Source organism: Alosa pseudoharengus, unplaced genomic scaffold, assembly GCF_046254945.1.
Source record: "Alosa pseudoharengus isolate Yale_2024_CS ecotype anadromous, Long Island Sound unplaced genomic scaffold, YU_APseudo_1.1 YU_APseudo_1.1_scf_10, whole genome shotgun sequence".
NCBI classification, from domain to species: Eukaryota; Metazoa; Chordata; class Actinopteri; order Clupeiformes; family Clupeidae; genus Alosa; species Alosa pseudoharengus.
The window spans coordinates 30,525,419-30,552,592 of NW_027468565.1; the positions used below are offsets into that span (position 1 = coordinate 30,525,419).

The 27,174-nt window shown below is 44.1% G+C and overlaps 1 protein-coding gene across 1 annotated transcript in view; it reads right to left on the reverse strand.

The window, feature by feature from the left end:
• The window catches only part of jph3b (junctophilin 3b), a 32,658-nt gene extending 11,961 nt beyond the window's left edge, over nt 1-20,697 (reverse strand). The window contains exons 1-2 of the mRNA XM_076269587.1: nt 20,316-20,697; nt 8,498-9,329 (exon numbers count right to left, since the gene is read on the reverse strand). Of these exons, the coding sequence (XP_076125702.1) occupies nt 8,498-9,329; nt 20,316-20,697 (1,214 nt within the window). The remainder of the gene's footprint in view (nt 1-8,497; nt 9,330-20,315) is intronic.
• Between the last annotated feature and the right edge of the window lie 6,477 nt (nt 20,698-27,174).

The following is a 27,174-nucleotide window of genomic DNA, read 5'->3' on the forward strand; positions in this document are numbered from 1 at the left end:
ATAATTTTGCACAAATTGAAGCAGAAATAGGCCAACACCAAATGTTGAAAAAACTTTCACGTGTGATGAAGTCTTGGGTAGGCTATGTTATTCACCTTTTCTGATTCTGAAGGAGAATATCTGCCTTATCTGCCGATTATGATCGACTATTGACAGTGATAGACACGGTGCGTCTGTGAATGGCGGTGCGTCTTTGCGTGTATACGACTGTGTCCACTAAGCATACCGTGCTTATTTCGACCCTCTGCCCAACATAGCTGGAGGTGGCAGTGGTAATGGTGATGATAGTGTCCGTAATGGACGTGGTACAGACAGCAGGGGTAGAAAAATAGGGCTCTAAAGAACTGCAAAGTCACCCAGGAACTGATTTGACCAGGCTACATTATTGTAGGCCTATAATAACGGCTTGTGGTTATAGGCTAGTAATAGTTTACTATTGTTGGTTTACATCTTAGGCCTACTGTTTTCCTGTTAATTTGTTATATGGGTAATATGACAAAAAAGAAAGTAAACCTGCTCAAATATGTTCAACATCCAGTATTTACTGAAAGGTGCATAATTTGAGGTGCTTGCTATCCAGTGGCAAATTAGATGGGAAATTTACCCCCTTCATAAACTTTTGCTTATACTCAAAGATTTTTATATTTACAGTAGGACTTTATCTCTGACCACTTTCAAACCTTTTGAAATTTTAATGTCAAAATCCAATGGTGCTGTTTTCTTAACCCTGGCGCCTAAAGTTTGCCATGCAGGTTTAAATAGGTTATGAGAGGAAAATATTTTTTATTTGGTGTGAAACACACATACCTGTTTTTATGCTTTTTGTTTGTTTTTATAATTTGTATTAATATTTATTTTATCATTATTTTATTTATAAGCTAAGGTTGCTAGCACAGGTGTCTTAAAAAAAGATCACTTGCAACACTTGCACTTTCTGTTTGCAGTTTTGTGTGGTATTTGAAAAAAAACATTGCATTTTCAGAAATAGCCGGCCCTCCAATCAGATGACGTTGGCAGAAGTGGCCCCCAGCTCATTTGAGTTTTAGACCCCTGGGTTAGATGCTTGTTCAAGGGCTTGTTCAGCCGTTCCTACTGGTCGGGGATCGAACCGGCAACCCTCCGGTTACAAGCCCGAAGCCCTAACCAGTAGGCCTGCCTGCCTCCCTTTTTACCCTACAATGTTTAGTGCTTTAAGTACACGATAAAGTGCTCTACAAATAAAATGTATTATTATTATAAAAAAGAGCCTGTTTTTTTCATGTTGCGATCATAGTGCAGGTTTTGTACTGAAGTTTGAGGCCAGGTGGGGTGACTGCTTTCTCCTTTTGCTACATAATGCCAGAAGTGAAAGGGATTGCTGTGATGCTAAAGGAAGTGCGCTCAAAGTAAGAGTATGAGGGACCCCATGGAAAGGCAATGCATTAGTTAGGCACCCTGTGATGAACAGTGGATGGAAGGATGTACGAGGGGCACCTGTATGTGTGAAGTGCATGAGTGTGCTTCATGAAGTTTTACAGAATGCCAGCATATGGTTGAGTATGTGCCCTGACTACCATACCAACATCCATGGCTTTTTGGTGTTGCGGTCAAGCTGCACACTTGCTACCCCATAGCCCCAAGTTTGAAGCCTGACTGATCCCTCTATTTGCTACAGTGTAGGCCTATCCACTGTGTTTCTCTTTTGAGACAAATTGCTTACTAAACTTTCAAAAAGTCAGGCGCTGGTCTCAGAGAGAAAATGGATGTTGCTATGTGTGCATCAGTACGCATACATGGGTATACATGTATGTGCACAAAGTCATGGATGTGTGTGGGTGCTTGTATGTGTATACCTGAGGGGATGTTTGGGGAGATTTATGGAGCTGTTTACCAGTAAATAACAGTGATCTTGATGATATCATACGATAATTTGTATGTTTTAATCATTATAACTACATGGTAATGGCAATGGTACAATGTTGCCTGGGAGCAACAACTGAATTTAGATTTAGATTAGACTAAATTAGATTTTTGTAATAAGACTTGTAATACATTGAAAACCAGATATATATTTTTGTTCTATGTTAAGTTATAGGTGTTTTAAATGAATAAGTTAGCTTTAATTCTTAAAAATAGGAATTATTTTACTTTTTACCGTTATGGTACAGTGTTGCCTTGAGGCAAAACATTTTAAAAATATATATATAAAAAAAAAAATTATAAAAAATATTATTATTGTTAAAGTGTACATTTTTAAACAGAAAAAACAATGCCAATATTTTTCCCCACAAGGATAGCATGATGCGTACCATACTTTTTGTCATTTTTATTGGTATTTATGTTAAAATAAGAACAGTTAAAACTGTCGAGAACGAGACAGTACGAGAAAGCACCAGGTAAGCGTTTGCCGTGTTAACACTGAAAGAGATATGCAAAAACAATATGAAGACTAGTTGGTTGTCTCATTAGGGAAACGTTCCCCTGGGACCGTTTTGGCTTAGCTTACACACGCTCAGCAGTATTCTTTGGTTACCAAACCAAAGTTTTGGATTAATAGTGCCTATATCTCGCTACGTTTCACAAAATATAAGGGCACAAACCCTGAACTGCCGTCTATGAGTTAACTGCCACATCTTGGTGGGTTTTTTTTTTTCGCGAGCAACCCGGGGGATAAAGCTCAATTGTCAACACGCTCGACTTCCGCTCCGAGGTGCAGCTGTTCGCAGGTTCGAATCTGGCTGCGTGCAGGGCCGAGCCGTGCAATTCAACCCAACGCACGAAGACCAGACCACAGAATGTCCAATAAGGACGGGCTCTGACCAGACTCAGCACACAGGCGGATTCGAGCTACAATGCTAGCTTGTGTAAGCTACAATTTAGTTTGACCAGTACTGTAGTACTGTAGTAAACAACGTCTAAACGTCTCTCTTTCCGCTGGGTTGCTGGCTATTTGCACCTCAGAAACGTGTCGGGTGGAACGTTTGGCTGGGTTTGCCAAAACGGTCCCAGGGCAACGTTTCCCTAATGAGACCAGGATGCAAGACTTAGGACTTCGGACAGCTGACTGAAAAAGGTTTGATGATGTTAGGGACAGGGCACAGCATGATGATTACAGTAGGCCTACAATTCATGACAATTCCTACCATAAAAGAGAACCTATATAAAAACCTGAACTAGTTCATGGAGCATAGGTCTATTGAGTAGAACATCATGAATAGCAGCAATGAGATGATTATTATACTCAGTAGTAATACAATTCCTAAATATGATATAATGAAATGAAATAAATGTGTTACAAAGGTGATATGATATGCACAAGGCTTTAGGCAAAGCAGCCTGACTGAAGTTGCTGACGCTACAGCTACACTCTCGCAAATTATACTACTGAACTGTATTCTCATGCTTGGGTCATACTGTTGACTAGTTAAGCAAACTGGTAAAACAGTTGCAAAAATTAACAGTTAACTTATAAGCATGGACCCTAGTGGTTATGCTTAGCTGTGGTCTTATTAGCCTGTACCCTATAAGTGCTGCTTATGCTGAACTCTGAGTTGGAGTAAGTACTCTAGATAATTGCTTTCATAGTAAACTATTTGCAGGGTAGTCTGGAGCAAAGAGGACATAGGTTATGCTAATATTATTGTTGGCCAGCAGCCCTGTTGGCACTTTAGGGAGAGTTATGCTCAGTTTTGAGCTGGTTAGCCTGCACTCAAATTGACTGATAATGCATAGCATGGTGCTATGGGGCGAGTCTGATGCACTTAATGAGATTGAAGGGTTAGCAGGACAGACAAATATAGCAGTTGCATACCTATGCTAGGGAGATACCATGTGCAATAATATGCCTAGCTAATTGGTCTGAAACGGTTCGATGGTGTAGGTAAAGAAGTTTGCGGGGTGGGGGGTTGGTTGCTCTGTATGGGGGGCAGTGTTGATTAGTATTGATAGACTGGCTGTAAACCGAATCTATTGAACTGGGTTATATTTTAGTGAGCTAATTAAATCAGGTGGCAACACAACAACTCGATTAAATCTGTCAACTTCCACAGTATAAGGCCCCGTTTACACGAAGGGATGACGCAGATATTTCCCTGCGGTTTGGCCTCTCATTTAAGTCACCCTCTCCCAAAAAATCAGAAAAAAATCACAGGTGTTTGTAGACCAAACCTATGCATAAATCTTAAATAGTATATCTGTATCACTAATGGTTCCAAAACTACAGCCCTTTGAAGTTTCAAGTCATTTTAAGCATCGTGGTGAACAATCCTTTTTGTTCAACTTCCAACATTATTGGCTCTTTTGGTATTTCACACACATTAGTGAAACTATGTGAATAGAAGTACATTTTCCTGTTGAATTAAACAATCCAATCAAATCAGGTGTATCTTGTGTAATTTCCCCTCTGCAAAGCTCTGAAAATGGCTATAAATTAATTATGTGAAAAAACATCACCACCTTTGAGGGCTTGTCATTCAAAAAGTATGTGACACATCAGATTTCTTTCCCACTCATGTATGGATTATAAGGTCATGTCCATGCATTAACTTTGGTTGTTAACATTATCATATTGTCAGAGCATTTTTATTAAATTGGGCTTGATTTTCAAAAAGCCCGTTTTCATCTTCTCATTTCACCACGTGGACAGTTAACAGGATTTTTTTTAATTTTACCATATATCATTCTGTATGTGAGGATCATCTGCCCAAAATTTGGGCTTGTTGCTGAGTTTCTTCATTGAAATAAGATTTTTTACAAATATTGTCTATAAATCCACTGAATTTGTACTTTATCTGCAGTATCACTTTGCACCACATGTGGTGCTCTTTTAATACAATGGAAGTCAATGGAAGAGTAAGAGAGTCACTTGTTTGCTGCACATATCCAATCTAAACACACAGTTTATGGTTCATATGGTTCAAGTAAAAAGGGGTTTCTAAAATTCAGTGCATTGTCAGATGCAGAAAAATCAATACTAAAGATTTATCATCTTTTTACAAATGCCTCTTGGATCCACGAGTCCTCAAACCTTGTTATGAATACTTGTGATGGAAACACACATGGTCATCTTCATCAAGTGAAATACCTTGATGAACTGAATTTTAGAAACCCATTGTTTGATTGTTTGTTAAAGCACTGATCTCCATCTTGATGCTCTTTGTCTATGTATCACAGAGGACTGCATCCCAAGCATGACGATGAATATAGACTTTGCCTAACCAGCTGGCTAGAAATTATTAAAGTGCTCACAAAGGCACTGATAGGTTGAAGCAGGTGTAGAAAACTCATTACAAAGATGGTAATTATGCTAAATCCTCTTGCTGCATGTATGATGACCAGTCAGTCTTATGTGTGTATAATAACTTGATCAGTTTATTTTCTCTAAATAAGATTTATGTATGAGTAGTATGTTGTTCATGTTGCAATAATTATTTGGACCAATTCAACTATGAACCATAAACTGTGTGTTTAGATTGGATATGTGCAGCAAACAAGTGACTCTCTTACTCTTCCATTGACTTCCATTGTATTAAAAGAAGTGGTACTGCAGATCCAGTACAAATTCAGTGGATTTATAGACAATATTTAAAAAAAATCTTATCTCAATGAAGAAACTCAGCAACAAGCCCAAATTTTGGGCAGATGATCCTCACATACAGAATGATATATGGTAAAATTAAAAAAAATCCTGTTAACTGTCCACGTGGTGAAATGAGAAGATGAAAACAGGCTTTTTGAAAATCAAGCCCAATTAAAAAAAAAATGCTCTGAAAATATGAAAATGATAACAACCAAAGTTAATGCATGGACAGGACCTTATAATACATATATGTGTAGGAAAAAAATCTGATGAATTTGTGTCACATACTTTTTGAATGAGAAGCCCTCAAAGGTGATGATGTCTTTTCACATTATGAATGTATAGCCATTTTCAGAGCTTTGCAGAGGGGAAAGTATACAAGATACGTCTGATCCGATTGGATATTTTAATTCAACAGAAAAATTTACTTCTATTCACATAGTTTCACTAATGTGTGTGAAATACCAAAAGAGCCAATAATGCTGGAAGTTGAACAAAAAGGATTGTTCACCACAATGCTTAAAATGACTTTTCAAAGGGCTGTAGTTTTGCAACGATTAGTTATACAGATATACTATTTAAGATCTATGCATGGATTTGGTCTACAAACACCTGTGATTTTTTTCAGATTTTTTCGGAGAGGGTCACCTGCCAAATTGCGCTGAAATTGGGTGATTTCACACGGAATGACCCAGAGGGTGAAATGTCCGTTTATGAAAATAGCCGGTCATGTATAAACGTAGCCTAAGTCTTCTTGTTCTTTCATTGTCTATCCCAGTGTAGGGCAACTGCAACGTGACTAGTATGTATCCAAAACGACAGAGACAAAGACTCTGGAATCAAACTCAGTTTATCCGAGTTCCAAGCGCCAAAGCTAGCGCCTTTTTGCGCTACCACATCTCAAAGCCTAAGCTATTAGGGGATGGGGATCTCCTGTTTGTCCAAGTTCCAAGCACCAAAGTTAACACCTTCTTGCCCATACCACATCTCAAAGCCTAAGCTATTAGGGGATGGGGATCTCCTGTTTGTCCAAGTTCCAAGCACCAAAGTTAACGCCTTCTTGCCCTACCACACCTCAAAGCCTAAGCTATTAGGGGATGGGGATCTCCTGTTTGTCCAAGTTCCAAGCACCAAAGTTAACGCCTTCTTGCCCTACCACACCTCAAAGCCTAAGCTATTAGGGGATGGGGATCTCCTGTTTGTCCAAGTTCCAAGCACCAAAGTTAACGCCTTCTTGCCCTACCACACCTCAAAGCCTAAGCTATTAGGGGATGGGGATCTCCTGTTTGTCCAAGTTCCAAGCACCAAAGTTAACGCCTTCTTGTCCTACCACACCTCAAAGCCTAAGCTATTAGGGGATGGGGATCTCCTTATATGGGCAAAGATAGCAGTTTTGGGTCCTTTTCATGGACGGATTATGAACTTTTGGGCCCCTGGGCCCAGATGTATTAAGGGCCCCCCACTATGTGGGAGGGGGGGTTTGGGGGTCCTCCCCCAGAAATCTTTTAATTTGTTTGATGTGATTTCCTGTATTCTGGTGCAGTTTGGGGATGGCCAATCCCCTTGGGCCCCTGGGCCTGGGCCCGGTAGGCCTGTGCAGTAATCTATCCCTGGTCCTTTTTGTTGGTGAACTTCAGAGGACTTTTGGAGCAACCCTTTTTCCAATGGCTTCGTTCATACATCAGCCGCACATTAGTCAACTGATGACCATCGGTGTTGGTGAAGTGGAGCTGCAGATCTATGCTCATCATCTTCCCAGACGTTATTAGATGTCTGACTGCCGGCTTGGTCGACAGTCCCCATTATATGTAGTTAAAATAGCTATTTAAGAATGAGGAGACTTGGCTACTATTCGACTGCTAAATCACTAGATCACTAGTCAGTGCTGTAGACCGCTGACAAAATGGCTAAAGGGTGAATGGGCTACACACTGTGTATGAAAGTAATATGAAATGGGACCTTTTTCTACAGCAACATGTAAGTTGTGAAAATCTTGAAAATCTTGTCAACTAGCACAAATCGGTAGTCGTGAAACCCCTAGGGTACACTAGGCTACTATAACTAGGTTACTATAAGGCTGAATATAAACATGTGGTTCTAACCACCTACCACCTGTAACTCTGTTTTAAGGAGCAACTCAAAATTAAAAGCATGGGGTAGGAGTAAAAATATGAGAAATTAGATTGTCCTGTGTGTGCCTGCCTGTGTGTGTATGTTTGTGTGTGTGTGTTTCTGTGTCTGTGTGTGTGTGTTTGCGTACAATACACACAGATAAAGAGGGAGAGAGAGATAGAGTTGGCCCTTTTCCATCTCTGTCATCCTGGCCTCTCCGGCTGCAAGCCAACACTGCTGGCATAATGCGGAAATCTCTCTTCCTCTCTCTCTCCCTCTTTCTTCCCCCCTCCCTCCCTATCTCCCTATTTCTCTCTCTCTCTTTCCCTCCTGCTTATGTGCCTTCAGGAATGACCCAAATAACTCCAAACCAAAGAGCATGTACTGAGCTATAAGCATATAAGAGGCAACTCCCAACAGACAGAACCCCATAGAACAACTGATTCTGGAATACGGACCCATAACTGGACTCGTTCTATTCCTGGGGCTCGTGCTAGCTTGGACTTTCCACAGCGTTCATCTTACTTCAGTGAGAAAGGCGAAGAAACAGGCTTTCAGTGTGTCTGGCTAGGGTACCAAACGGTTCTTTTAAGGGTATACCAAGAGATCCCTCTGTATTCCTCCAAAGGCCTTGGAAAATGAGGACTAATGAGTGTACATAAAGCAAGCAAGGGTGCCAATAAACCACCACACTCATCATCACTTAACTAGTCCAGCCAGAGATAGGTCCAATGAGCCACCTGACCCCTGACATCGTATATTTCCAACTGAAAAGCTTCTCATCACTAACCAGAGGACCATCTCTTGATGAGACGCAACCCTGCTCACCTGGACTGGGCGATCTCGGCCTTCTGCTTGGCGACATCCGCAGCCTTCTCAGCGGCGTCCACTGCTCGGTCCACCTTCTCTCGGATCTTACTGGCACGGAGCGGGATGAGGTTCTTCCTTTTCCCGCTCACCAGAATGTTCTGTTTGTACTTGCCCTCCTCTTTGGTTCCGTCGGGGAATGTGGTGCATCCATATCCATGACGCTTGTTGCTAAGCCACTCGCCCTGGTAGCACAGTCCGTCGGAACGCCGGCTAACTCCGCAGCCCGTACGCTTGTCGTTCTTCCACTCGCCCGCGTACGTCTCGGTTGCCGTAGCATCCACGTCGTCGGGGATGACCTCAGCAGCGGCCAGCTCCGACTCGCCATCTCCCAGACTGATGGTGGAGTTGACGTCGGAGGCGTTGGATGCGGAGCTGACCGTGCTCATCCCGGCCTCGCTGCGGAACGAGCTCTGTTTGCTCCGCTGGCTGCTCAGCGAGCTGCGCGACTCGGACTTGCGCAGCTTCAGGCCCGACAGCAGGGAGCGCCGGAACAGCCCGCGCCTCTTCGCTGCCCCCAGGAGCTCCGTCTCGCTGCTCTGGGCCGTCAGGACAAAGCCGCCGCGCGACACGGAGGGGCTGGTGGCCATGCCGCCCGGAGCGCCCCCTGCTGGCCCCGCCACGCACCCCATCCTGTCGGGCAGCAGGGCAGAGCCGTTGCTGTGCTCGGAGCGAAGGGAGTTTATAGAGGTGCGCAGCGGGGAGCGGATGACAGCCGCCATCCCGTACGGGACGCTCTGACGCAGCCCGTAACCGTGCCGCATGCCACCCACCCATTGGCCCTGGTACGTACCTAAACACAGGAGGGAGACACACTGTCAGTGTACATACACAACACATTATGCGCATAGCAACGCATGCAAAACATTTCTAATTTGGTTGATGCATATAATGTTCATGCACGTGTGTGTGTGTGTATCATTTATGTCTACCATGTGAAATATGTATACTTAATGGTGTGGAGAGTGAGAAAACATGACATCACACAAGAGTGACTGCATGGATTTGTGGGAGAGAAGCAAAGAACGTTCGGAGAGACCAGTGGTCACCAACCTTTTTGAGCCCAAGATTCCTGACCTCGCCCTGAACAAAGGCAAGATCTACTTTGAAGCGTCAAAAGAGAATCAAAGCTAAAATACTTCCAATTTAAGGCCTTTTATTTAGGCAAATGTATCAGGTCAAAAATATCACATCCTCCACCCCCTTATACAGGCGTCAATGAGATAACAACACTTAACATAGTCTTTACTTACATGATTTTGGTTTTGATTTTCTAATTGGAGTAAGTGTTTGTGACAACACGTCATGATAAATTTGATAATGTTTGATCGATGTTTGAAGAATCTTTCAAGTAATGAATGCGCACGAAAGTGAAAGTAACCTAAGTCTAGGCGCTCCGTGTCTGTGCACGTCTGCAATCGATTACATTCTTCACATGGAGAACAAATTCCTGACAGCTCCTGATCGCTAAACTTTCGTTTTCATTTTCTGCCAGTTAGCAGTTGATGTAGAAAAGGCTAAATAGTAGACCAGTTCCACCTAGCCATCCCATTGAACCCATTCAATTTGGCACCACTTTGACATCAAATAACGTTACAGCTGAAGCGTTTTAAGCCTTTATATGAACTTTTTCTATTTTTGGAGTAATACAACATTGTGTGATTGCCGTCATAACCTCGTAACTGACTTAAAATAAACTTTTTTTCCGAAATCAATGCTAACGTGACGTAATTTACGTAATGAGCATGCGACCAGAGCGGTAGAGATGCGCGGATGGGCTATTATTTTTAACCGTAACAGCATAGCAAAACGTATCATCCATCCGGCATCCATCCGTACCAACGTTTTTTGACCAATTTTCAAAACCGCACCCGCCCGCCATCCGCTGGTTGTTTTAATGTATATGGGTGATGCGTTTGATTGGTTCAACCGCCACCCGCCCGAATTTAATTAAAATATTATATTTCTTCACGTCATCCGCCCGATCCGCGGCTGTAACCGCGAACCGCGCATCTCTACGCGTCTGAAAGCGTCGCACAGGAGCAAAATAACTGTATTCTCTGGATAAGTGCGAAAGCATTGGAGCACAACATTTCAGCGAAGTTTTGATGGATTGACAGTAGGCTATGTGGCGAGTGCTGTTTATATGAAATCACATTTATCTACGAACAACTAGGACATTTAAGAAAAGTAATGTAGACGTTGTGGTAACGAAGTAAGGGGCTACATACCTAATCTCTCGGTGCAGCTATCACAAGAGTTACACGAGTCAGACTACGTGCCTACATTACATCTACGTCCCCTGAGCCTGCGCAGAAAGCCAACAGGAAACGGTTGAAATTTGCTTAACCCGCCTCGACTGACGTCTACGTGATGACTCTGTCCATATCTTTTACTGTCTATGAGTCTGACGGATGGAGTGTGCACTTATAGGAAATAGCTAGGACCAAAGCCTGCTTACCACTCATCAGCATAAATGACCAGACCATGGACGGATTATGAACTTTCGGGCCCCTGGGCCCAGATGTATTAAAGGAGAATTCCGGTGTGACCGTAATACAGTATTGACCTAAAGTATGTTGAAACAAGATACCGAGTGTGAATGTATGTCTCATAGCTCATCTCGGCTTGTCAAAGTTCTCAATGTCTCGTTTTAATTGTCAAGGCCCTCGGAAGTCTACCAATGAAGTATGGAGCTACTTTGAGCCTCGTAAATGGTGTAAAACAGTGATTTATTTGCATGGCTAGGCCGATGCCCGAGGCACCCCCATAGAAAAACTGTTGGTAGCATCGGCTAACTAGCACCAGATTTCTGAGTGCAGGGGACAAGCCGAGATGAGCTATGAGACATACGTTCACACTCGGTACCATGTTTCAACACACTTTAGGTCAATATCACACTGGATATCACAAGGGCCCCCCACTAATTGTGGCATATGTGTGTGTGTGTGTGGGGAGGGGGGGTTGGGGCTTGGGGGTCCCCTTAGGGGTCCTCTGTACTCTGAACACTGTAGTGAGTCAACATTAAAGACACTGGATTGAACACTTTACTAAGTCAACAGTAATGACACTGGACTGGACACTTTACTAAGTCAACAACAGTAATGACACTGGACTGAACACTTTACTAAGTCAACAACAGTAATGACACTGGACTGGACACTTTACTAAGTCAACAACAGTAATGACACTGGACTGAACACTTTACTAAGTCAACAGTAATGACATTGAGAGCAACAGTGGCGTGTTGATGGTGACGTGAGACTGGCAGTGCTTGTGTGAGAGGCATTAAACGCAACACTAATGATATTACAGGAGTGGCAGTGCCAGTCTTAATGACATTATAAGCATTAGTGCAGGATGCAGCAGTGATCACGCCATTGTTAGAGGCACCTGCAACAGAAACTGTGGTAATGTCATTGGAGTAATGGTAATGCTGTATGTCATTGGAGTAATGACAAGGGTAATAATAATAGTAAAGAACTTGTTGTAAAGACAGTGCTAAGTAAAGACTCAAACCAGCATTATTAGAAGCAATGGTAATATTATTTATAACAGTAGATAGAGAGGGAGAGGTGATATGATACTCAAACTATGATATTATATTCTGTAACAGTAGAGGAGATGCAGTGTTTGGGACAGTAGTAATATGTCCCTCCAGGTTCTTACGGATGTTTGTAGATATTTACAGGCAAAAAACCCCAACAACAACAACAACAAAATTAAATAGGGGCAAATCACAAATGAGGCAGAATTGCAACCCGTAGCAAATAATGCGGAACATATCTGCATTTGCCTAATTTGTGCAGTTGCAATGTTTCTGGCCGGACGGAGTAGGCCACTTAGAACAGCAGTGCTAGAAACAGTCTCAATAACGCTGCAGGCATAGTGAAATCAATGGTGATAATGCCTGAGGAACAGTACTAATAGAGGTTGCCACGGTAACAATAGGAGCAGCGGTGACAATGACATTGAGAAGGCAGTGATACTGTATCACAAGCAGAGATAATATGATCAGCTGTTGCATTAGTGCCACAGATGATGACATAAGTCATAGTAATGTGACAGGCAATAGTAGTGGTACTGGGAACAGTAGCATAAGAGGTAATGAAACCTCTGGAGCATTAATACCATAATAGTAAAATTAGTCCCAGCAGTATTTAACTAACCAATAAGTTTGTATGGTTACAGTTGAGGTATACTGCAGATGCTATTGTCAAAACTGAAACTGTATTAGAGTCAGTCATAATGATATCAAGACCTGAAGTGCTCATCAATCTGGTCAAATAAAATATTTATGCTGAGACCGATCTCCACTACAGACTTCTGTGGCATTTAACAATACACCCGCTGGATGAGGCCATAGGCTGAGGAAAGCATTTCATAGATCCACATCTGACATGAGTATGACATCATGCAGACAGTAATGATATTGATTATAACATGATGTTAACAATGTAAATATCCTCAACGTATATTTTCCTTTTCAAAATATCCCTGACAAATGACAGTATGGTGACAAGTATATTAGCAATGGTCACTGTGGACAGACAGACAGTGGCACTTTACACTGGCAACACAAGTGTTATCAGTTATCTCTGAGGATTTGTGTTCGCACTTGTCATTGCATAATGACATTATTCTCACTACAACGGAGGATCCTGTCATTTGTCTGTCTCCTCTCCTGCATCTCTCTGCACTTGTCTTTTTCTCTTCTTCCTCTCATCCCTTCTTTCATATCACTTTGTCCATGCATCCTCCTTTCATCTCTCTCCTGACCTCTTCTCTGTCCTGTTCCTGTCCTCTTTCTATCCTCCTCTCTCTCCCTCTCTCTCTGTTGTCCTCCTCTGTATGCCTTTGTTGTCCTCCTTCTCTCTGCTGCTCTGAGACCAGCCGCTACTTTGCTCTTTCCACTCGCTCTACTCACTGGTGCTGAAATCTGGGACAATCTCTCTCTCCCTCCCTCCATCTCTCTCGCTCTCTCTCATCCTCCCTCTCTCCCTTTCTCTATCTGCCTCTCTCCCTCCCTCTCTCTTATGCATACTCATCTGCTCTCTCCCTCTCGCTTCAACTCACAAACACATACACACACACAGAGACATACACACACACACACACACACACACACACACACACACACACACACACACACACACACACACACACACATACAAGCAGACACTCACACTCACTCACACACACACACTGGGTCCATAAGATCCATGCAGCAGCGGGTTTCATCGATGTGATTGTTGTGTTGTGTGTTTAGCTGTTGTGTTTTTGACCGATGCATGTGATGTAACGCTCGACGGCTCTGAGCTGGTTACTCAACCCTTGCCTCTCTCTAGAATAGCCTCGCTGGAATCGGCTGGGTGAGTCCAGGTCTAGACAGTAGAAATCCTAGCAGGGTTTTACTGTATTCCAACTGCATTCTGGGACAGGTGAATGCACCCTTAGTGCAGTGCTACTAAGCAAAGCAAAGTGGTTGACCCAAAATACTGTGGGGGAGTTTTTTTTATGACCTATCTTTACTACTCATAACAGCAATATCACTGGGACTCACTTTTATTTCTCCTTCTCCCTCTCTATCAGCATCTCTCTTTCTCTCACTCTCATCTCTCTCTCTCTCTGTCTACATTTGTGCTCTTTCTCTCTTTCCTAATCCTCTTTCCCTTCGACCCACTGTTTCTCCTCTTTTTCTTGCTCTCTCTCTCTCTCTCACACACACACACACACACACACACACACACACACACACACACACACACAGAGCTTCATAAATATGCCCTTGTTCCCTGACATTGTATTGATCTCTGTGTGAGTTCGTTTGTGTGCGTGTGTGTGTGCGTGTGTGTGTGTGTGTGTGTGTGTGTGCAGGCGTGCGAGTGAAATGTAAAGAGCTTGTGTGGCTCGGTGCGCTTCAGTGGGATGTAATCAGCACTCCCCCACTCTCCTTATCCTGTCACCTCCAGCGTGGTGTCTAAACATCAGTGTGCATGTGTGTGTGCATGTGTGTGTGTATGTGTGTGTAGGTGTGTGTGTATATGATCTCATAAGTACTCCAGAGTGTATAACATGATTGAATTGTGGAAAGGCATTAGATTAGAATTTGCTTTTATGCAACAGGTTTGCTTCTGTGCAGAATTATGTGCAGTTTATCTCAGTACATTACATTGGTACATTGGTACATTACATTTCCCAGGTCAGATTTAGATTTAGATTGTTCAAAAGCAAAAAAAAAAGTAAAACCTCACTTAGCCCATAAGGACGTGTATGGATGTGGCCATCATGAAAGAATATTCAGTAACAGACTATATCAGACAATGTGTTCAGTCATGTTTTGATCAATAGACTTTAAAGATCATCCTTACATAAAATCATTCAGAGAGATCTCATTCATTAGAATGGACAGGTTTTATAAGGTTTTTTGGGGGGTTTCGCAAGATGTAGTACAACAAACTTCGTATTGTATGGGGTCATTTGGGAAAATGTAAACTTTCTCTATAACAAGAGTGGTTTTGAGGAGTGGTTTGACTCAAATGAATGCTGATTACTGTTCTTTCTTTTTCAAAGTTTTTGGAATGAAAGTTGTCGATCATCATAGGTTGGATAACAAGTTCTCAAAGAATGTACATGACATGCAGGATTGTCCCAATATTTCTCAACAGAAGGTTGTTATACAATAAGGTTGCTATACAATAGGTGTTGCTATACTGCCAATATTCTCAAGTGATTCTCTGGATCCTGCTCCAATATTTTATATATATTTTCTAAATAATCACAAAGTTGAATTGATATTGTTGTCAGTGACATGAATAGCATTCAACTTGCTTGAAAATAATATTGAGTTGGTTGGAGACATCCCTATTTAACAATGTAAGTATTTTACTTTTGAGATATAAACTAAGCATTTTGAGTTAGTTATGGGCTTATGCAGGTAATCCATTGCGTGGTATGAATTGTTTTGAGAAATGCTGTTTTTAAAATGTTAAGGATTATTTTTTTAAAAAGGGAACCAAAGTGGCTGAGACAAAACTGTAAAGATGACACAGCTACACCACTTAACCAGCATGCCAAAGCCAATTCACCACTTACAGTTATGCTTCTGCTAGGGCACACATGAGGAGAGACAGAGAGTGCTGACATTAGCCAGCCCACATGTTCATCCATGTAGGCAGGTTGGCTCTCAGCACTTCTCAGAACACCCTGGCATGTCTCAGAGCCCACCCGCACCTCCCTGCCCCCAACACACACACACACACACACACACCCTGGCATGTCTCAGAGCCCACCCGCACCTCCCTGCGCCCACCACACTCACACACACACACCCTGCACCCAACACACACACACCCTGGCATGTCTCAGAGCACCCTCGTATCTCCCTGCCCCCAACACACACACACACACACACACACACATCCTGCCCCCAACACACACACACACACACACACACACACACACACTGGCATGTCTCAGAGCACCCCCGCATCTCTCTGCCCCCAACACACACACACTTCACACACTTCTCCACCTGCCACATACAGCATGCACATACACTCTCTCATTCCTCTGAAGTACACACACATAGCCCCCACCCCCACCTCACACATACAGTTCTCTCTCTCTCTCCTCTATGTCTTACAGACACACACACACACAAACAGAACCAGCCACTACAGACACAAAGGTACAGCAAAGCAGGGGATTATGGGGGCACAACACCACAGGCACATTTCCAACTCTCACAGCTCCATGTGTGCGTTTTACTCTTTACGCCAGTTAGGTCTGATTATTTTTAGGCGTGTGACTTCTGAAGTGAGGTCGGGCTGAATGCTTCTTACACACTTCCACCTTCCTGCATGCACACAGAACAGACGAGTTTCTCATTCCTTGTGTACAAAGGTCACAAGTAAACAGAAATCTCTCATTTAATTGTAAATAGATGCACCCTGTTCCATCATATCATCTGCCATTGTGTGGGTGTGAGTGGTGGGCTGGGTGACAGGGAGATAAAAAAATCAGGCTGCTCACTTCATTTCTGGACCGATACTGTCTGGTGAGTGCTGACATACAGGAATTTCTCAAACTAAATGGTGATGAAACAGTATCACTTCTGTCACTTAAAGCTGATTTGATGCAGCTTAAAGCCAAAAACAAATAAAAATAAACACTGTACAGTTCTCTGATGTATTTGCCTTGAAATGTGTGTGTGCGTGTGTGTGTGTGTGTGTGTGTGTGTGTGCGCGTGTGTGTGTTTGTGTGTGCCTGCGTGAGTGCATGTGCGAGCGTGAGTTTGTTCTCCACAGGCATTGCACAGTTGGCAATCAGAGTCCTACAGGATATATAGGCTACATCACTTCTTTTGCCTGTGTGTGTTTGTGTAATGTGATATGTTTATGTAGGCTATGTTTGTTGAGGGAGTATTGGAGTATTTGAGTCCATCTCAAATATCTCTCTCTCCCTCTTTCTGTGTGCATGTGTGCGTGTTACAACTGAACTAGGATGTGCAGTTCTTGATGGAGACTCTTGGGTATCAGAATCTGTCCCGGCTAGTTCTCTTGGAAACACATTTTCTTCCCCCCGACCATCTGCAGCTTCCCTTAAATACGTCAGGCCTGCGTGAGTCAAAGCTTCTCGAGCACGGAAGAAAGGTCCCCCATGGGACAAGAGAGCACGTAAACTGTTTTTCCTTTGTTGTCACAAATCTGTAACCATGAGCAACGCCCCTAATTAGTGTAGCAACTATCAACGGAAGGTGAAGAGCACACCGGCACTAATGCTGATCGGATAATAATAATCATTTTTGTAACAGTCACTAGCGCTGCATGCTGCTTTTCACTAACACAGTTTCACAGGAGAGCAGTCACGACGCCGCTCTTCTGGCGCTGGCCCTGGTACTGAAACTGAGAGTGGGCGGATGCTTATTTTTGGTTGGTTTAGAACAACGTTCATATTCAGTCTGAATATTCGAAACACGACAAGCGGAGCCGGTTCTGTATTAATCACGACGGCCCTGTTGCTTATCCAGGCGTGGATGAACAGCTCGTATGGGAAATCGTTCCCCGGAGGACTTTTGTGTTCATCAGTGCACATGTGATTTCAGTTCCCCGCAGACACGAGAACCGGGCTCTGACGACGAAGCCGTAAATATCTGCATGCGTAGTCGATTAGCTCAAAAGCTGCCGGCCATTGTTTTTTTTTTGTTTTTTTTTGCGCGAGGCTGTTCTGTCCGAGTGGCTCAGTCTCGCATGTCAGTTATCGGTCACGTAGCCGTGGTTATCTGATTATCTACGTTTGTTTCCTTTCAGCGACTGCAACTCACATGTCGAAACGAATTCACTCGAGTCGCGCCCCTTTGCCCACTCGATGCGCTATGGAGGGATGGAGCAGAACGGTAACGGTTAATGCGGACAGATCAAAGACGCGGAAACATCACAGCCCCCTGATTTAATCACGCGCCTCTCCCCAGGCTAGACTTATAATCATTTCTTTAACTATTTGCGCCTCATCATGTTTCTGGGTTGGAAGTGTCCGAATGCATATTCTCTCACATATTTAGCAGGGAGAGATAATTGGCCGTATTTAGCCACATTGAGAGAATCCCAGAGTGAGTTAAATTAATCCAGAGATTACTGATATTTAAAGTAAAGCAGACATTAGTGCGTGGCGTTGAAATTAATTATTAATCTGTCTCATTGACCAAGTCAGCTCTGGCACTGGCCTCTCTCTCTCTATCTGCGTGTGTGAGGGAGAGAAAGTGTGAGAGAGAAAGTGTGTGTAAGAGGGAGAAGCAGGAGTCAGACTGCGTGTGGCCTACAGAACGGCCCATTCGTTATGGAAACGCGGGGATCGATTCAGAGATTGATTAGGGGACTCAATCGGTTGTCTATATGTGTTTGCAAACATCTCAAATGTTAAGAAATAAAATATGTGAAGAATTCTTGGAGGTTTAGGAGAAATAGCCCTACGACACAAAGAGACGTTGACAACGTGTGAAGGGGAAGTCATGTCGTCTGCACTGGCTGGCTGCCTTTAGGCTAGGCCTACTACAAAAATATACACATAAGCTTTCTTTACCAAAATTCACTATCCAGGGCGGTACACTTGCTAACGACGCCACACAACACAAAATAAAGCCCCTGTTAAAAGCTAAATCTCTCAGTAAGCTTACACCGACTACGAGGCTGTTATCCGGGTAAAGGGATTTCGTTTAGACTTTTTCCTGTCGTGCAGGCAGTGGCGTCCTTCTCATCTGAAACAGTCTTCATTTCAAGGATTACAATGAGCAGGGAGAAAGAGACCACGATGACTCCTAAGAATAGTTTTTAGCAGAATCAGGCGAATTTATAATGTTCATTTGTGGATTACATTTGATATGAAACTTGAATATTTGTAGCAGAGGGTTTGGCAGTTTGTTGCAGTTAATGCCTGTGAATTCTTGGGCCTTCAAACAAACTGCATTTCAACTGAGTGGACCAAAGTCTGGAAATGGAGTAGGCCCTTGACCGTTTTGGTGATTTGTGATTTAAATATGCCAACCTTAGTTGTCAATATATCTCAAGAACTGCCTACAGGCAGAATGTATGAAGAGGATGGAGCGTTTACCTTGATTCATCAGTTCAATGTTAGGCTACCTTTAGCTAACTGAAGGCCTGTTTTAGAAAGTAAAGGTATAGCCATTGTAACTCTCCATCTCTGTCCCTATCTGAGACTCTCGGTCTCCCTCCTCTGCCTACCTGGTAATGATTAAGCAGCCCAGATTAGCACCCAAGTAAGTAAACACCATTACTGGGCCCGACCAGCCAATCAGCAACCAGAACACTCCATCCCTGGTGACATGCTGACCTGCTCCTTGTGTCTCCACGGAAACCTACTGTACAGGGACAGCAGAGCTAAAACACTCTCCGCATACACGAGCGCATGCTCTCTATGTGTGTGTGTGTGTGTGTGTGTGTGCGTGTGTGTGTGTGTGTGTGGAGGTGTCAAAATACAGATTGCCAACCTGTATGCCATCTAAACAAAACTTTTTCCAGAGGGATGTCATGTTATGGAAAAGAAACACTTACATGCCCACACAAACACACAACATATTGCAGGCCTGATAATCAAAAACACAAAGCCCATCTATACCCATAACCCTGCCCATATCTCCTTCTCGCCTCACTCTGTCCCTCCTGCCCATTGCAACCTCTCTGCTTCCTCTAGTGTCTAGTGGGGTCTGTGCCAAGCTTGGCAGGTGCACTGGCCTCTCTCTCTCTGAGCCTGCAAAAGTCTGTGTGTGTGTGTGTTTGTATGTATGTATGTGTGTTTGTTGCTGAAAGTGAGTATGTGTGTGTGTGTTTATATGTGTGTATGTTGCTGTGAGTGTGTGCGCTGCATGTGTGTTACATGTGCCTGTGGTGTGTGAGTATACTCTGCTTGTGTGTGTGTGTGTGTGTGTGTGTGTGTGTGTGTATGTGTGTGTGTAAGCCTCTATGTCCCCCTGCAGAAGTAGAGGAGATGCCACAGGCAGGGTGGTGAGAGATGGAGAGAGAGGCAAATGGGCTTGAACACAACAACAGCCAGGAGGAAACATTTGAGCTCTGTGTGTGTGTTTGTGTGGGAGAGAATGTATTAGGGTTAGGGTGTGTGTGTGTGTGTGTGTTCGTATGTGTGAGAAAGAGTGTTAGAGAGAGGGGGCATATGTTCTAGGTACAAACAAGTTGTGTATGGGAGTGTACCCTTGTGCATGCATGTCCGTGTGTGTGTGTGTGTGTGTGTGTGTGTGTGTATTCACCTCCGTCCGAGTACGTTTCCGTTCCATAGCCGTCCTGCAAGCCGTTGTTCCACGTTCCCTCGTACTTGCCGCTGGTCCCGGTACTCTCCCGCAGGCCGTAACGGCCCTTGAAGCCGTGGGTCCACTCGCCCTTGTAAACCCACTTGCCCTTGTTCTCCACGCCCAGGCCGTGCCTCTTGCCCTGGGCCCATGTCCCCTGGTAGGTGTTCCCGCTGGGCCAGGTGTACATGCCCAGCACCTCGAAGCCGTGGCTCCACGAGCCGCAGTACTCTCCCTGGCCCTTGGGGCCCGTGCAGATCCCATGTCCGTGGGCCTTGCCCTCTTCCCAGCCGCCACAGTATGACCCCCCATCATCAAAGTTGAACCTGCCCCCAGTGGACATGCATGAAATAGGTTTTTGGCAAATACCCCAAACCTCAAAAAAAAAAGAAAAAAAAAAAAGAAAAGAAAGCGAAAAGAAAAGTAAAGGAATCTCTAAGCGAGCTCTAATGAGTGGACTGAGTGTTGTCGAGAGGTTACGAATAGGAAGAGCTGTGATAGGAAGGTGCAGTAGCTAACCCCCCCCCCCACAGGTGGTGCCCCCACCCCCTGAGGAAAAGCGTGAGAGTTTCAGACCATTCTCCTCTCCGCCTCCAACTACTGCGGCCTAAACTCCAACTCGGATCAGAGGCCCAGGGGGCTCAAGCTGAGGAGGAAGCCAAGACCTGCCATGTGTCACCCCTCCCTCCGCCTCGTCTCCTCCTCAGCTCCCCCTCTCCCTCCTCTCTCTCCAAGCCCCACTGGCCCTTTTGACGTTGGGCCGCAACAGCAGCAGCCCCCCCCTCCTGCGTCAGACGCCTGGAGCTCCGCGCGACGCAGGCCAGACACCGCACCGCTCCCGCAAACGATCACACGCCTTCCGCCGAGTTACGACACAACATCCCATGGGTTATAAACAACCTCATCACGCAGCAGTGGCAGCGGCAGCGGCAGCAGCAGCATCCCGGTGGGCTGATATCATGCAGCAGCAGGCAACCACCAAGCTACGAGAGGCAGAGTAGTGGCAGCATCCGATGCGTTATGAGAATGATAAATCCATGCTGATGGCGAGGCAGGGGCTGGGACTGAGGCGTCTCCGGCACGCGGTCATCCCAGCCGACCGGCCCGCCGCCGCTGATGTTGCTGCACCGCCGCTCGAGAGAGACGGACAGATGGAGAGAGAGAGAGAGAGGGAGAGGGAGAGCAGGAAGAGGGGATGACTGGAGAGGGAGAGATGAGGCTTGCGCTGGCTTTGCGCTCTCCTTTAGGAAAACAGCACTGCGGAGTGTGATCCACGCACACACTCACACACTCCTGCTGCACACACACACATATGCTGGCACGCATACACACACACACACGCTCAGTGGTGCTGGCGCAGATCCTCCACAACAAAAACACCTGATTAATTTCTCCTCTCCTCTGCCCTCATCTCCTACCCCCGCTCTGTTGTTTCAGCTCTCCCCGCATCTCTCCCTCTCTGATTTCCCCTCTCTCCCTCTCCGGGTGTTGCGTCTCTTTTCCTCAGCGGTTGAGGCGAAATATCCACAATCCTGCGCTGTTATGCTGCTTTCTGTGAGTGTGTGGGTCCTGTGCTCCCCATCAAACTGCTCTCGGCACGCTTTTTTCCCCTCTAGCTGTCGTTTGTCGTCGTCTTATTTCCTCCCTCTCTCTCTCTCTCTCTCTCTCTCTCTCTTTCTGGTGTCTCTCAAATCTGCTCATTAGAGGAGGACTGTTCCAACCCAGCCCGTTCCCCCTCCCCCTCACACGCACACACTTTCTCCCTTCTCTTAAAGAAACAGGCGCACATTTATGTCTCTCTCTCTTTCTTTCTCTCTCTCTCTATGTCTGCAGTTCAAGAAACAGGAACACACATATGCATACCCATCTCTGTGCTCTTTGCTCACTCTAAACTGAGGTATCTCTGTAAATATCTGTAAATTCACAAACCTAACTTTCCTTTTACAGAACCATTCAGCAGCAGCACCGTCTCTCTCATTCTTCAAACAGAATTTCAATATTTGCAGATTGTTCATTAGGAGATGAGGGAGGTGGGACTCTTTGATTTCTTACTTCCCAGTTCGGATTTAGTTAATATTATCATCACTGTATTTCCCACTATTTATTTACCCATGGCGTGGAGAATACGCAGCAATCACATAACCAATAGTCATACAAAATAAACATAATGTCTCAAGAATGTAAAGGGAGAATCCAGCATGACTGATTTGACCTTTTGCTTGACATGGAAACATGTCAATCTGTTTTGTACTGTATACGTAGTATACGTATATATACTCTTTTGATCCCGTGAGGGAAATTTGGTCTCTGCATTTAGCCCAATCCGTGAATTAGTGAAACACACTCAGCACACACACAGTGAGGTGAAGCACACACTAATCCTGGCGCAGTGAGCTGCCTGCTACAACAGCGGCACTCGGGGAGCAGTTAGGTGCCTTGCTCAAGGGCTCTTCAGCCACTCCTACTGGTCAGGGGTTCGAACCGGCAACCCTCCGGTTATGAGTCCGAAGCGCTTAGCAGCTGGCCACGGCTGCCCCACACTGTGGTGGAAGTTGCAAGCGTTACTTTACCATAAAACTTAAAACTTGATAATAAATGCATGGCACATGGCAGCTGTACAATGAAAACCCTAATATGTGTAATGCCAGCCATGATGGATTCACCCCAAACATACCGGCAAACTAGAAAGGCATGCTGTAGAGAGCATACCTCCACCAAAGCCAAATCCCATTTCCTGAAATATTAGCGATTGTGAAACTAAATTCCAGCAGATTCCAGAACAAATGCCCCGTGAGTCACTCCAAAATGTAGCAGATTCTTCCATGCTCTCTATATTAGTACATCTTTCCACCAGGTTTCAGGGAAGTCAGGTCAGTAGTTTATGCATGCTCCCTAACAGACCAACCAACCAACAAACAAATGAAAACAGACAGGGTTGCACACATAATCTCCTTGCCAGAGGTAATAAGAGTGGGCCTTGTGTGACTGTATGTATGGGTCCACAGGATATTCAAGCACATATTCATGCTTCCGCCTCTTACCATCTGGCTACACAAACTCCGAAGTGCTCCTTTGTAATGCGTGTGTCTTTATCCTGCCAATTAGCCAGGATGAGCTCACATTGAGCTGGGTAAAAATACATCTAGACATGACACCCCTCCCTCGGTAGCCTCACCTGTGCCTTACTTGCTGAGCCTCCCACCTGCCACAGGAAACGATAGTGGTGGTGGTGATGGCGGTGGTGCTGGGGGGAGCACTGCCTCACTCTCACAGCAAACCTTGATCTCATAACCCACAAGTAGGCTACTGCCTCAGTCTGATAAAGCAGTAAGTACTGCCTCAATCTTATGATACCCTGCTAAACACTCTGGCACTGTCCCAATCTGCCTCAATCTCATAACACTCTGGTACTGTCCCAATCCCAAAACAACAGTACTGCCTCAATCTGTCTCAATCTCATAACACAACAGTACTGCCTCAATCTCTCTCAATCTCATAACACAACAGTACTGCCTCAATCTCTTAACACTCTGGCACTGTCCCAATCTGTCTCAATCTAATAACACTCTGGTACTGTCCCAATCCCAAAACAACAGTACTGCCTCAATCTGTCTCAATCTCACAACACAACAGTACTGCCTCAATCCACTGCCCACCACTACACTCTTCACCTGGCAGTGCAGTCCTGTATCAGTCTCACAGCACACACACGCCCTGCCTAAATGTCACACACACCAGTACTGCCCCAACTCTAGATCGCCTCTGCCTTAATTCCACAACTAGGTCAATTTTTGCCTCACCGTCCAGGCAGCAGTATAGTGTCTCAATCTGACCGCATACCTGTAACACCTCACTATTAGGTCTATCTCAGCCACACACCTTCAGATCAGATCACTGTTGAGCACTGGCTCCACTGAGCGGGACCTCTGTCTCAGCATTACATCATGTTGGCGGTGGTAGCGTAGTGGCTAAGGAGCTGGGCTAGCATGCAGTAGCCTGTAAAGTTGCGTGTTCAATTCCCGACTTCCACTGTTGTGCTCTTGAGCAAGGCACTTAACCCCGAGTTGCTCTGGGGACAGTGGCCTTTGATTTGGATAAAAGCGTCTGCTAAATGCATAAATGTAAATATATATCCACTCTGTAGCAACTCCACTCCAATCCAATCCATTACCTAAACTAGGGATGTCATTCACATTAAGTACATAGCTGTCTGAATAGACTTCATAACAACATTAGAGCTATTGTCTGTGTAGGGAAGAGCTGCTGCAGCCTTAGCAATATGAGATCTGTGATATTGTCACAGCCTAGCCATTTGTACACTGATTTTTGTTACATTTAGTTTGTGTGGGACCATATTAACAGACTGCCCCCACACCCTTCAATGGTTAGAAGAACCAACCCTACTTATATGAAACAGAACAACCAGGTGACCAATCAAAGCCTGTGCCAGGTATGTACAGGTGTGTTGTGAATATGCATGGGTGATTGTGTACATACTTACATTTGTTGATATTGTGCGTAAGTAATATTCAATTCAGTAAAAATCAAAAATTAAATAGCTTATTACTGTACATTTTAACAGCATAACTAGCGATCTGTAACTTATTACATTCCAAAAGTAACCCTCCCAACCCTGTTCGCATGTGGCGTGTGTGTGTGTCTGTAGCTATTGTAGAGTAATGTAATTAGAGTGTGTGTGTGTGTAGCTATTGTAGAGTAATGTAATTAGAGTGTGTGTGTGTGTGTAGCTATTGTAGAGTAATGTAATTAGAGTGTGTGTGTGTCTGTAGCTATTGTAGAGTAATGTAATTAGAGTGTGTGTGTGTCTGTAGCTATTGTAGAGTAATGTAATTAGTAGGGGTGTCACGATTCTTCAAATCCTCGATTCGATGTAATTTTCGATTTTAAAGTCACGATTCGATTCGATTTTCGATCTTTTTTTTGTATATTACTATTAATGCATTTCTTATATGTTATTTACTCTTTTTGGCCTTTTCCTTTTCTGTTTCAGGGGGCTTTTATTTTGAAACCGCTTTTTATTTTGAAACCGTTCCAACCGTGAGGTTGTAATGTAAACAGAACTAACATTAACCTAAAACATGTGAACATAGTGAAATGAAACAACACAGAATGATAATTTGATTGTTTCAGCACACGCCGAAGAGACCCAAGGTTAGTGTTCACGGAATATGTACTTATCAATGTGCATTTTAAGCCTGAAAGTAACTTTGGACTGTAACTAGATCACCTTTTCACTTGCAAGTTGAGTAGGCTAAGTTAGTTTTAATTGACGTGAATGAATGAATACTTCCACACCGGTGATTTCAAAGTAGCAAGAGGGGCTTTGATTTCGGTAGGTTGATGTGTATATTTTAACTGGCTGCAGCCTAAAAAATTAGAGGAGTGTTGACGCTGCAGTTCAATACGTGCGTGTGTGTTTGTGCTTCTTAGCAGCTGGACGTGACATTGGGGGTGTGGCTGCATCGTCGATTCTACTTTTAAGTTCGAAGTTCGAGATTGAGATGTAATTTCGATCGATTTCGAAATAAAATCGAAATCGTGACACCCTTAGTAATTAGAGTGTGTGTGTGTGTGTGTGTAGCTATTGTAGAGTAATGTAAATAGAGTGTGGAGGGTTGTCTTCTCCGTGTTTCAGGCATACCATTTCAAAGTACCACACACACACACACACACACACACACACACACACACACATACCCACACACACGCACACCATTAATTGCTTTCTCACATAAGCAATGCACTCAGTCTTCACACACATCTGCAGAGTTATTTTAAGAAGAGTATGATTGCCAGAAAGGTACAGTTTTGTTTTTCATCATACCTGCCGCAATACACTTGTACAACAAAAAATCAAGTGTACTTGATTAATACTCTATGCAGTCCACTGAATTATCTGTCATTTTGTGTGTGTGTGTGTGTGTGTGTGTGGTGTATGTGTGTAGCTATTGTAAGAGTGTAGAGGGTTGTCTTTTCCGTGTTTAGGCATACCACCGTGGCATAAACGCTAGCAGAGAAATTGTGCTGATGAGGAGAGCCTATCAAAGCTACACGCCTGCCTAAAACACACAGCCATAATCAGCTCAGGCTGATCCCATCTATGCTGCTAATCTAGAGCAGCACGAAGGTTGAGGGGTTAAAAGAGATATTATGTGTGTGACTTGTTTGTGTTTTTGTGTATGTACTGTATGTGCGTGTCAAACTGTATATGCATGTGTGTGTGTGTGTGTGTGTGTGTGTGTGTCATAAGCATGCACTCCAAATTCAAAAGCACACACACACACACACACACAGACACACAGACACACACACATGCACACCCCAAGTCATGTGTAAGTCATGATATGTAGGTACGCAGTTACAGGCAAACTACAAATATCTTTAAATTCAGGTGAGGTGTTAAAATGGGTGATTATGTGTTGGTAAAAGTATGAAAATGGAATGTGTGTGTGTGTGTGTGTGTGTGCGTGCGTGTGATGAAAGAATCAGACAGAGAAACTGAATAAATGAGTTGTAGTGAGTGATGGGCCTCTGTTTTCCTTTTGTACATCTTTTACTATGTCTTATAAATGGTGCATCTCAGGACATATACACTATCTACAGAAGGGTGCTTAAGGATCAGGATCACTGCATGGCTCATTTACCTCTGATGGATAGCGGTACCTGATTTGGATTTATTATCTCTGCTGCTCAGTAGCTTGGCTTTACATAGTGTGAGGTGTGCTGCCTCCTGTGGCCACTGTCCTGAACTGCAGCCTGATAGATCACCAGAGCTCCCTCTAGTGGCGAGTCCAAACAG